This window comes from Mixophyes fleayi, chromosome 3 (assembly GCF_038048845.1).
Source record: "Mixophyes fleayi isolate aMixFle1 chromosome 3, aMixFle1.hap1, whole genome shotgun sequence".
NCBI lineage: Eukaryota > Metazoa > Chordata > Amphibia > Anura > Limnodynastidae > Mixophyes > Mixophyes fleayi.
In genome coordinates, this window is record NC_134404.1 from 335,047,206 (window position 1) to 335,060,698 (window position 13,493).

General features: G+C 40.8%; 1 protein-coding gene across 1 annotated transcript in view; it reads left to right on the forward strand.

Moving 5' to 3' along the window:
• The window catches only part of LOC142143264 (calpain-8-like), a 53,680-nt gene that overhangs the window by 32,580 nt on the left and 7,607 nt on the right, over positions 1-13,493 (forward strand). The window contains exons 13-16 of the mRNA XM_075200977.1: positions 2,665-2,727; positions 4,440-4,497; positions 11,934-11,998; positions 12,767-12,835. Coding sequence (XP_075057078.1) covers positions 2,665-2,727; positions 4,440-4,497; positions 11,934-11,998; positions 12,767-12,835 — 255 coding nt within the window. The remainder of the gene's footprint in view (positions 1-2,664; positions 2,728-4,439; positions 4,498-11,933; positions 11,999-12,766; positions 12,836-13,493) is intronic.

The window sequence follows — 13,493 nt, forward strand, 5'->3', positions numbered from 1 at the left end:
TAGGCAAGGTATGCGTTAAAGGCATATGATTTTCAACACTTGACTATTAACTAAAGGTCACCTAGATTTTGCCATCTGGCTTGCAGGCTAGGGTGCAGGAGAGTTGGAGGTCCCGGCACGAGGCAGGATTGTTGGATCTGACCTCTCTATGGAAACAGCGCTTAGGCAATAGGAATTCTCTTAAGTTTATTAGTGTTGGCGCTGTGTGCGCCTCAGATGCTATATTAGTCATCAGGGTGCTAGGTTTCTCAGCCCCTAGGAAAAGCATCAGCTTACCACCCCTCCTTCCCCTAATACCTTCCTTCCAGACCCTCACACACACACACTTGACTTTGTAAAATACAAATGACAGCTCCTATCTCCTCCTGGCTGACAAGACTGCAGTCCAGAATCAGATGTCTGATGCAAAACGCTGTTTTTAATACATTGGTTGAATTGTGCCTAGAAAATCATATTTTCATCTAAAGTCTTCCTGAAGGGCGCTGGAAGTATTACATATAATTACATATTCTCTGTACAGCACTGTGCAATATGACTGGCACTGTATAAATAAACTACAATAATACGTTTCATCCAACAACTGGTTTACATAATTTTGTAAAAGGTGCATAGAGAAATCTGCTCTGCACACTACACTAACTAGCTAGGGAATGGTCCCCTAAATGCATAACCTTTCCCCCTGTAAAGCTCATTTACATATCTTGTCAACATGATAATCCTCACGCCATTGTACGTAATATGTTTGTACAGCTTCCCCTCAATGTACAATGTTAAACAAACAAAGTGAGGTTTCATTTTAAAAACGCACATAAATGGGACATACACACGTCCATGTATTTATCTAGGAGCAGACCTGAAGAAATGTCTCTTGTTGCGTGCACTAGGTGCGCTCTGCTGTAACAGACAGTACATTGCAAGGTACGTCCAATACATACAGTATATAGAATATAATGTTCCTAAAGAACGCACAGACAAAAAATGTTTTTTCAATTAATGTCATCTATTAACAATGACAAATGAGGCCTTTTAAGCTGAATGCAGATAAACGCATCTGTTTGTCACGAATCAGGCACCTACTTTACAGGGTTAAGTCAGGTGACATACTGCAGCCTATGGATGCAAGGGGATGGGATCGGCTGAGTTTATATATTCTCATCTCTTTACTTCAGGAATCCCCTCCCACCCAGTTCTGGTGATCTTAGTTAATTATATTTCTTTTGCTATGTTGAAGGGGGCACAGTAGGCGGTAAAGCTTTTACAATCGGCGGCTAATTCACACGGTGATTGGCCGCACGTCACTACTTCTTTCGGAGCACCCTGGCTCTTGGTACCTCTGTGTGAGGGCCCTTCGACCTGCGCTGTGCGCGTACGTCCTTGTGAGCCCAGAGGGGAGTAATCACGATGACGCCAGATTTAGCAACGGCTGATCATAAAGGACTAGGTCCTGGGACCAGTGGTTACGGCCTGTTCGGTTCGCTGTTAGTCATTAGCTGATTGGTTCGCTCTCACCGCCACCCTTTATAATTTGTAATTAACAAACTGTGACCTGTTTTTTTTTTTTTGCAAAATCAGGTTGTCACTGTGTTTATTTCATAGATAAGATTTTAGAGTGTTACATTAACCTCTATAAAGGTATGGTACAATGAAGAGGGAATCAGCAATATGTAGTTTATACAGTCATTAATGACAAAATTTTTGTTTTTTTTAAAAAGACAAAACATTGTTTTTCACTCCAAAACCTATATACATACACAAATTTAAAAACTCTGCCAAGAAGATGGAAAGGACTGAAGGTGGGGTCCCCCTTTAAGTCAGAACCGTGGGACCAGTCATCAGCAGCTGATCTACATTCACTCCCCTACATACAATATTATTAGCTACAAAAAAGTTTCTTGCTTTGTGGGAAGTGGAATCATAGACTTTTGGTATGAATTTATTAGCAGGATATATACCCTAATTAACATTTATTTTTATTTTAGTGAATTTGGCAATGTGGTGGAGACAAAGCTTTATGAGGTAAAAAAAAACATCTGTGAATTATTATGTTTTTTTAGAGGTTGATAAATGAAGTTATAAATGTATGTCCGTAGCAATCATCAACATTGTATATAATCATATTGATTATTACGGAGGATGGCTAGTTCTACAGATAATACCCACCTAGGGCTAAATGTATCAAGCTGAGAGTTTTCCGGCGGGTTTGAAAAGTGGAGATGTTTCCTATAGCAACCAATCAGATTCTAGCTGTCATTTTGTAGAATGTACTAAATAAATGATAGCTAGAATCTGATTGGTTTTTCAAATCCGCCGGAAAAATCTCAGCTTGATACATTTACCCCCTAGTCTTCTTTAGTATAATGTATCAAGCACAGCTAGAACGTTTAAAGGGATACTAATTCATATAATAATATAATAATAATAATAATAATAATAATAATAATAATAATAATAAAAGGGAGGAGCCAGACTCATTAGGACTTCTAGTAGTTTAAAAAGTAATATATCTCTTGGCCCTCTGACTTTTGTAAAGTGGATGAAAAGGTTCATTAAATAAGGTTGTTTATGCTAGTCACATGGTCAGATAAATTTTTATTTGATTTCACGTAAAATTACTACATACAACTATTTTGTGTTTTCATCACTGTTCTGTATTTTTTCTTGAAGCCTTTATTAAACTCCGCTCCAGATCCAGAATCTCAAAATGGATTTGAGGATCATTACGAAGAGGTAACATATCTCATTTTTATGTTAGATTGTAAGCTCTTGTGGTCACGGGCTTCAGATCAGTTTATTTGGTTTAAGCTATGTACTGTAATGCTTTCGTGCAGCAATCTTAGTATATGGAAGACTGGTCTTTGTAGGTCAAGTTCCATGGCCACGCACTAACCCCCTTCCCCCCACACACCTTAACCACAGCACCAAGCCCGTGAAACACTATGGTGACCAAATAGTGCTGCGGTATCTATCAATAAATATACCTGTAATGGTTACATAAATTATCTTGTAATTATCGCCTCAAGAATCCTCCATTGTTAGATGAATTCTCAAATAATATGTTCCAAAGAAGGAATCACTCTATCCACCTTCCTAAAATAGCTTGTACTCATTCAATTTACCAGGAGAGAGACACACAAAAAACTCCACATACTCTATTACCCTTTTAAATAAAACATTAATAAAATATACAAATGCACTTACAATTGTGTACATATACCAGTAGTGTATCAATAAAAACAATCAATTGTCTCACCCGATGAGTAGTAACACAAGCTCCTTCGACAACTGATGATATATCTACCAGGATTCTGAAGTAGCTGACCTGTATTCTTGTGTGGCGGGACAACACCCAAATCATCACTGACGCGTTTCGACCTTCCATCTTGCACAATGTACAGGGCTATGATTTACTTAGTTATATGTTTGAGTATAATAAATAGCTTTATACACACAAATCAAGACAGACCCCATGTACCCACAGTCTCATGGTTAATGAAAGCCATGAATGAGGCAGAACGCAACAGTATCTTAATAGAAAGCCAGAAAAGTTTATTTTATAGAAAGGTGGGATACTAAAAAGATAGAATGTTGAACTTTGATGTGAAGTTTATACATTTGAACACAAAGAGGTAAATGTATCAACCTGCCAATTTTCGGATGATTTTGCAGGCGGGATTTAAAATGGCAATATAATTTAAGGCACACTTACCAACTTTGTACTTTATCTGTCCGGGAGATCCCGGAGGAGAGGTGAAGAGTGAGGACGAAGGGGGGTGGAGATGTGGCGAATCGCGTCATTTTATCCACACCCCTGTGGTGTGATGACGTGTAACCATCGCTTTGACGATGGGACGGTGCCAAAATGACGCAATTCAGCACGAATGGCGTCATGGGGAGAATTGACCTGCTCTCCCGGGAGTCCAAGTGACCTACCTGGAATTCAGGAGTCTGCCAGACATTCTGAGAGAGTGGGCAAGTATGATTAAAGGCAAGACCCGGCCTGTGAGGTTGGTAAATATATATTTTTCCACCCCACATGCCGGATTTTGCCTTTAATTAAATTGCTGGTTTAAATCCCCCCTGCAAAATCACCGAAAAAATTGGTTGATATATTTACCCCAAAATCTTGATTTTCATTTGGCTGCAGAATCAGGCGCAGTTCTACAACTAGTCCGTATTCAGCCAGGACCGTCCATATCTACCCAGCTTCTCCAATCAAGTAGTAAAACAATTGCCAGTAATTACCGTCATCTTATTGAGCTATGAACAACCACACGACAATAGCCACGTTGCTACTGCAGGACCACATTTTCCAGTTCTCATAGATACACTTTAGTGTGTTTTCCCCTCGTTATAAAATATAATTATTGAACTTTATATGGATCTTTATTCATAACAATTATCGTCTACTAACAGCATCTTTACTGCTTGTTTTCCACCAGAAAGAAGAATTTAATGTAGAGGAACTGAGGAATGTTCTGCAGAAGAGGTTACTGCAGTGTAAGTTGTGTGTATGAGCTGTGTGAGATGTGTCTGAGGATTGGTAAATGCATAACACTAATATGACATAAGATATTATCATTATAAATTAAATTGAATATCATCATCATCATCATCATTTATTTATATAGCACCAACATATTCCGTAGCGCTTTTACGATTGGGGACAAACATAGTAAACTAATAAACAAACTGGGTATAACAGACAAAGAGGTGAGAAGGCCGCTGCTCGCAAGCTTACAATCTATGGGACAATGGGAGATTGACACATGAGGTTAAGTCTACATTTTGCATTTTGGCCCAGCCAGACTGCAAAGGTAAAAGTGAATATCAATACGGATATAGCGGAGTTTAAATCTGAATAAATATTTAATAGTCCGTCACATATGTAATTAAATGCATAAAAAACATCACCAAAACAATAAATGAAAATAGATTTAAAATATACAGATATATAATATCACTATCTTCAAATATATGAATAATATTGTCCAACAGAGAACGGGTACAACTTGTTACGCGGTGCACATTGGCACCGCCGTGTTTCACTTACACAGCAGCATCCCGACCGTCGTCATGACAATTGGGACGTCACTTCCGATGATGTCATCCCAGCCGTCTCCTGGGCAACGGTCGAGACGCCAGCTTAGTAGTATTGCCGGGCGCGTGCGCAGGTTTAGTTAATTATTTTCATTAGCCCTTATGGGCTTGTTTCATTATTTAGGGGGCTGGTAGTGGTGAATATCAGGGCTCACCCCTAAGCTGCCATTGGTCCACTCCTGTATATAAGGCTGGGAGGGCTTAGCCTCCCTGATGGTTATAGAGTTTCTGTTTCAGACATCTGACCTGCTACTGCCTGTTCTGCTGAATCTTGCACTGGCCCTGGCTTGTTTATTGGACTTTGATTGTACGCTTGTTGCCCTGACCTCTGCTTTACTGTTCAGATACGCTACTTGCCACCAGCCCTGACCTCTTGCTTGAACCTGACCATGCTTATTGCCTCAGTCCTTCATCTTCATCATCATCATCATCATTTATTTATATAGCGCCACTAATTCCGCAGCGCTGTACAGAGAACTCATTCACATCAGTCCCTGCCCCATTGGAGCTTACAGTCTAAATTGCCTAGTATAGACACACACTCACACACAGTCACAGACAGACAGAGAGGGAGACAGACAGAGAGGGAGAGACTAGGGTCAATGTTTGATAGCAGCTAATTAACCTACCAGTATGTTTTTGGAGTGTGGGAGGAAACTGGAGCACCCGCAGGAAACCCACGCAAACACGGGGAGAACATACAAACTCCACACAGATAAGGCCATGGTCAGGAATCGAACTCATGACCCCAGTGCTGTGAGGCAGAAGTGCTAACAACTAGGCCACTGTGTTGAGCCCGGCCTGTTTCTGACCATCGCTCCTCCTCCTGTTCCGTGCTGCGTTAATTCATAAACTTGCGCTACGTTAGAGTTAAATCCTGGGGACATCATAGTACCTGTGAGCAGAATGAGCTCTACGTGAAAGGCGGCTGCTATAGGTGAAGACCTCTACTCCTAGTTCTGAAAGTTTATGACAGAGCCATTAGCCGTAACATAACTCTGTACTTTATAAACATCATCTGAAGAAGAAACCATTAAAAGCAATGTTACAGTGAGTGGCCAATTCACTGAATGGAACGCAATTGTTTAAGTACTTCAGATATATTCAGGTTTAAAACACATCCAAGGGATTTCTCAATAAGCTGGCTCAGTCACATACAGATAAAGAAAGTGTTTTCAATCATAGAGAAAAGTAAGTAGCATCTCAACGAAGCTGGATGTGTCCGGAACTTGCCAGTGTTAATTAGGGAACATTCTCTGTCCTCAGTTTCACGTAATGTGTAGATCTCCTTCTCCAGCTTGTGTAGAATACTATGCAGTTTCTTAATGATATTATAGAATCCTTCTGTGACTTGATGACAAGTAGAGCACTCAGCGTGTATCCAGGTAATTAATCAGCTGCTTCTTAACCCAATCTTAGTAGCAAGTAGAGATGGGCGGGTCCGGTTCTCCGAGAACCGAACCCACCCGAACTTTGGGTATCCGAGTACCGAGCTGAGCAGCTCGGTACTCTCCCGCCCATTCCGAATCCAAATCGAGGCCGAACGTCATTGTGACGTCGTCGGATCTCGGGACTCGGTTCTCGCGATACTTCAACTTTATAAATACACGCCTCCACAGCAATCCATCGCCATTTGACAGAGGGAGAGAGCAGGGTGTAGTCATAGGCTAATTAGAGCAGGGACAGAGAATACCATATTGTTCTTGCAATTGCTCTAACCAAAATCGCTAGTGCAGAGAGGAGGATAGAGGTTTATTATTTTTTCTTCATATTTGGCACTCCCCAGCGCTTTTGGGGTGTCCCCCATAATTGTGCATTAATATTTCTGGCTGTCAAAAGTCATATCTGTCAGCAGTATCTACTCAATAATTTTTAGCACTCCTCAGTGTTTTTGGGGTGTCCTCCCTAATTGTGCATTAATATTTCTGGCTGTCAAAAGTCATATCTGTCAGCAGTATCTACTCAATAATTTTTAGCACTCCTCAGTGTTTTTGGGGTGTCCTCCCTAATTGTGCATTAATATTTCTGGCTGTCAAAAGTCATATCTGTCAGCAGTATCTACTCAATAATTTTTAGCACTCCTCAGTGTTTTTGGGGTGTCCTCCCTAATTGTGCATTAATATTTCTGGCTGTCAAAAGTCATATCTGTCAGCAGTATCTACTCAATAATTTTTAGCACTCCTCAGTGTTTTTGGGGTGTCCTCCCTAATTGTGCATTAATATTTCTGGCTGTCAAAAGTCATATCTGTCAGCAGTATCTACTCAATAATTTTTAGCACTCCTCAGTGTTTTTGGGGTGTCCTCCCTAATTGTGCATTAATATTTCTGGCTGTCAAAAGTCATATCTGTCAGCAGTATCTACTCAATAATTTTTAGCACTCCTCAGTGTTTTTGGGGTGTCCTCCCTAATTGTGCATTAATATTTCTGGCTGTCAAAAGTCATATCTGTCAGCAGTATCTACTCAATAATTTTTAGCACTCCTCAGTGTTTTTGGGGTGTCCTCCCTAATTGTGCATTAATATTTCTGGCTGTCAAAAGTCATATCTGTCAGCAGTATCTACTCAATAATTTTTAGCACTCCTCAGTGTTTTTGGGGTGTCCTCCCTAATTGTGCATTAATATTTCTGGCTGTCAAAAGTCATATCTGTCAGCAGTATCTACTCAATAATTTTTAGCACTCCTCAGTGTTTTTGGGGTGTCCTCCCTAATTGTGCATTAATATTTCTGGCTGTCAAAAGTCATATCTGTCAGCAGTGCCGTAACTAGCCATTTTAGTGCCCTGGGCGAGATAGGGAAGCGGCGCCCCCCATCTAAGTGGGAGTGTCAATTGTCGAGTGGGCGTGGTCAACCTACTGTGGGGGGCGTAGCTAGCTCTTTACAAGTTCTAGACCGCACTGAAACCACCTCCCTCCCCATTCTCCACGGTCTGGCTTTGTAAGGATCTTTATGTAATGAGCCTCCATAGATCAAAGTACTTTAAATGCAGCTATCACATGCTAGCTATATAACAAATGAATTGGTTATTGAAATAAAACTCACTGAAACAAATTAAAACAAATGTAACAGTACCATCTGTATCACACTGCCCCTTCATCACAGTTTCTCCTTTATCACACCGTGCCATGGAGCCAACTTTATCCCATCGTGCCCCCTTATCACCATCGCACGAAATGAATATATATATATATATATATATATATATATATATATATATATACATACATACATACATACACACACACATACACACATACAATATAAAGAGCCTCCTAGTGTCCGCCATACCTTACAGAGAGTATTCCTGTGACCACCATACAATACAGAGAGCATTCCTATGACCGCCATACTATACAGAGAGCATTCCTGTGACCACCATACAATACAGAGAGCATTCCTGTGACCGCCATACTATACAGAGAGCATTCCTGTGACCGCCATACAATACAGAGAGCATTCCTATGACCGCCATACTATACAGAAAGCATTCCTATGACCGCCATACTATACAGAGAGCATTCCTATGACCGCCATACTATACAGAGAGCATTCCTATGACTGCCATACTATACAGAGAGCATTCCTATGACTGCCATACTATACAGAGAGCATTCCTATGACCGCCATACTATACAGAGAGCATTCCTATGACCGCCATACTATACAGAGAGCATTCCTATGACTGCCATACTATACAGAGAGCATTCCTATGACCACCATACAATACAGAGAGCATTCTTGTGACTGCAAAACAGATAAATACCTAACCTGAAATTAATAGACCCTACCATTAAAATAAAAAGCCCCAACAATAAATTTAATTGACCCACCAGCACCCCACAAATAAAATAGTACCCATTAAATAATTAGCCCCCACCTAAACGTCACCATTAAATTAATAGCCTACCTCCCACCCATGTACTAAGACACCTAACCTCCCTACCCTCATATCACACATTAATACATCCCCCCCTTCCCTCACACATTATGGCAGCATACTCCCCCTTCCCTCATAAAGCATAGCAGCATCTCCCCTCCATAATAGCAAGATGCAGCACACATTCCTCCCCTCCATAATAGCAGCACACCCCCCCTCCCTAATAGCAGCTCACATCCCCCCTCCTTAATAGCAGCTCACATCCCCTCCCTCCATAATAGCAGCTCACATCCCCCCCTCCCCTCCCTCCATAATAGCAGCTCACATCCCCCCCCTCCCCTCCCTCCATAATAGCAGCTCACATCCCCCCCCCCTCCCCTCCCTCCATAATAGCAGCTCACATCCCCCCCCTCCCCTCCCCTCCCTCCATAATAGCAACACACATCCCCTTTCCCCTGCTTTTAAACTTACTTTTTTCCTCTTTCTTCCTGTCTAGCCGTCGCTGCCTGGCTCCTCTCTGGTTCTCTGCTCCTCTGTTGCCTAGCAACGTCATGAGGCAGAGGGCAGAGTTCAGAAGGGGGTGGAGCCGGGTGCCGGCCGCCATTTTGGATGCGCCGGGCGGCCGGCAGTCTGAATCTGAGGTCTGTTTAATTTTTATTTTTTTTCACTCCTCACACAGAGGCAGGTGCGGGCGGCCATTGCGCCCCCTTGGGACTGCGCCCGGGGCGGCGGCACCGCCCGCACCGGCCTCGTTACGGCTCTGTCTGTCAGCAGTATCTACTCAATAATTTTTAGCACTCCTCAGTGTTTTTGGGGTGTCCTCCCTAATTGTGCATTAATATTTCTGGCTGTCAAAAGTCATATCTGTCAGCAGTATCTACTCAATAATTTTTAGCACTCCTCAGTGTTTTTGGGGTGTCCTCCCTAATTGTGCATTAATATTTCTGGCTGTCAAAAGTCATATCTGTCAGCAGTATCTACTCAATAATTTTTAGCACTCCTCAGTGGTTTGCGCTCAGAATGGATTCAAAGCAGTCCACATATGATCTAAATGAGCAACCAGGTTCTGTCACCAGTCCTGATGTTAGTGTTCCCAGTACGTCATCTGGCCAAGGCGATGTCAAACAACAGAGTGTTTTCAAATTAGTGCAAAAAACAAAAACCAAAAAAAAATTTACTGTATTGAAGCGAAAAAGAAGTGTAACTGAGCAAAAGTTAAGTGACGATAAAAAAAAAATTGCAAGCATGCCATTCTACACACGCAGTGGCAAAGAGAGAATGAGGCCTTCACCTTTGGCTATTAGTGGCAGATCCCAAAAAGTTACCCAGGCTACAATTGGTGCACAACTACTGTTACGCGTCAAAGCTGAGCTGCAAGATACCAGTGAGGCATTACAGGAGAATATTTGCTCTGATTCACAAATGACAACAATCCCTGTGGAGAGTCCATCCAACAGTGGGATGTCTAATCGTGAGCATTCTGCTGATGTGTGCCTTAATAGCCCGAGTGTAGCCGGTGATACCCAAATTGAGGATGCCACTTTGGAATTAGAAGAGGATGAGGGGGAGATTTGTGTAGGCGACGAGGGCGCTAATGATGATGTTGATGATTATGATGCAGACAGATACCAAATTGCCTTTCTCAATTTCTATTTATATTCTAGATTATATAACGGCTGAATAGTTTTCTATTTTACTCCTAGTGGAGAGAGGATCTGATGCAGACAGATACCAAACTGCCTTTGTCCATTTCAATTTATATTGTACAGTCTATAATGGCTGAATTTTTTAGTATTTTATACAAGTGGAGGGGGGCCTAGAGAGACAGAAACCAAACTGGCTTTCTCCATGTCAATTAATATTGTACAGTCTATAATGGCTGAATTTTTTGGTATTTTATACAAGTGGAGGGGGGCCTAGAGAGACAGAGTGACCCCAAACTGTCTTTCTCCATGTCAATTAATATTGTACAGTCTATAATGGCTGAATTTTTTAGTATTTTATACAAGTGGAGGGGGGCCTTGAGAGACAGAAACCAAACTGGCTTTTTCCATTTCTTTACATATTTAACTATAAGTGTAGGGTGTAATATACATTCAAAGACGATGGCTGCATTGCCAATATGCATAGATGGAGAGGAAGACAATCTGTTTTGTGTGTAGAATAGGCCTACCAACGAAGAATTAAACTGTTTTTTTGGATGATTTATTACCTCAACAATTAGATTACTTGTCTCTAAAACAGTTGGAGCACTAAATTGGGTTAATTTAGGCCCAAAAACATGGATTTTCCCAAAAAATAGCAAAACAAAACCAAACAAAACCAAAACCAAAACCAAAACACGCAATGGCGGTTTTGCAAAACCAAAACCAAAACCAAAACACGACGGTAATCCAGATCCAAAACCGAATCCAAAACCAAAACACGGGGGTCAGTGACCATCTCTAGTAGCAAGTGACTGACGCGTTTTATCCATATATGATGACTTTATCAAAGATGTGTTTGACATGTGACATGTTTGGATGCACACGCCCAGCAACGTGTTGGCAACTACAAATCACTAAGTGTCAATTTTTCAACAATTGGTGGTTATGGTTTGCTACCCTTTCAATAAAATGTACACAAAATCAGATTGCTTGTATTCTCTATAGACATATATAAATACATATTGTAGAGCATCTAATAATTAGAAACTTGGAAAAGCCTTTTATTTTGACCCATTAGACATCAAAAGTTCTCAAAGTACTCTCATCGCCTACACACATTAGAGGCAGCAAGTTTTATGGCTGAACCAAGATTCACGAAGAAGCAGCCAATCAAATCACTAGAAGCTGTGAGGCTGCGATACAATATCTCCCACCCCGGATCCACCTGCTGATATTATCACCCAGTATGTTTCTGAGTGCGTTATATGGAAATGTATATAAATGTAAATCAATTTTACATGTTTTTTTTATGCAGGTCCTGATATCAGATCTGATGGATTCACTCTGAGAACATGCAGAGAAATGATCAATCTCCTGGATGTATCCTCTCCTAGATACATGTGACACTGATATTACTAGAAGATTGTCACTATGTTTAAAGGGGATGTCCACTTTGGCACTACCTCTCTTCTATATTAAACTGCCCCCCCCCTTCCCTCCCCCTCCAGAATCTGATCCACTAGAATGCAGTATTTCCTACTATGGAGAGCAAATTGAGGGTCATCATCATCACCATATATATATACACACACACATATATATATATATATATATATATATATATAGTGCCAACAATTCCGCAGCGCTGTACAGAGAACATTTGTCAGTCAGTTACTGCCCCATTGAAGCTTACATTCTAAATTCCCTAACACTCACAGACTAGGGTTAATTTTGTCAGCAGCCAATTAACCTACTAGAAGTGGGAGGAAACCAGAACACCGGGAGGCAATCCACGGGGAGAACATACAAACTCCACACAGAAAAGGCCCTATTTGGGAATCAAACTCATAACCCCAGTGCTGAGGCACAAGTGCTAATGTCATGTGATCATTCAATGCCAATCAGGGTCTCGTGTTGAAAGCTAGCAGACTTCCTACAGTTTTCTATCACAGTAACTTTCCCTCAAGGGCAGTGAGCATCTCCTACCAGTCCATGGGGAACTCACACTCTTATTAATGCTGAAACTGTAGAAGACGCTGTAACATGCAATAATTATAACATATATGTACATATTGTTTGTTCAGATGTCTGTTTGATGTGTAATTGTCCATAACTGACCGGTAACAACCTTAACTGCAGAATATACAGGAGGACAATACCGGGACACTGAGCAACGGAGAGTTTAACATTCTCTGGATGAAGCTGGAGAATTACATGGTATTTCTATATATTATTACTAAAGCTGATGGACTTGTCTGAGTATTTTCTAAAACTATTTAATACTTTGGGCTAGATTTATTAAGCTGCGGGTTTGAAAAAGTGGGGATGTTGCCTATAGCAACCAATCAGATTCTAGCTTTCCTTTATTTAGTACCTTCTACAAAATGACAGCTAGCACCTGATTGGTTGCTATCGGCAACATCCCCACTTTTTCAAACCCACAACTTAGTAAATCTAGCCCTTTGAGTTCACCTGTCCATTCTGAAACACACGTGGGTCATCAAAACGTATATTTCATACTGAAATACTACCATACATGTATGTTTTCAGTAATAAAAATTGTTATTAAAGGAGAACTCCAGAAAAAAATAATATTTTACAGTTTAAGCCACGTCACTGCGTAACAGAATTAATGGATTCCCATGTTCAGGGCTCCTGTAGTACCAAAGTAACTCACTGCTGACAGTCCTGGTAACAGTCCCTTCCTCAAAACCTTGTAGTTTATGGTTTAAATAGTTACAGAATTTAATTGCTGCGGTTATTTATTTTTCAATGTCTTTCTTTATAAATATCGATAAGTAGGTTATTACAGGAAGATAAAACAACGCAGCAAATTGTCAAATTAACAAAATTCAATAGTTACACATGAATCAAA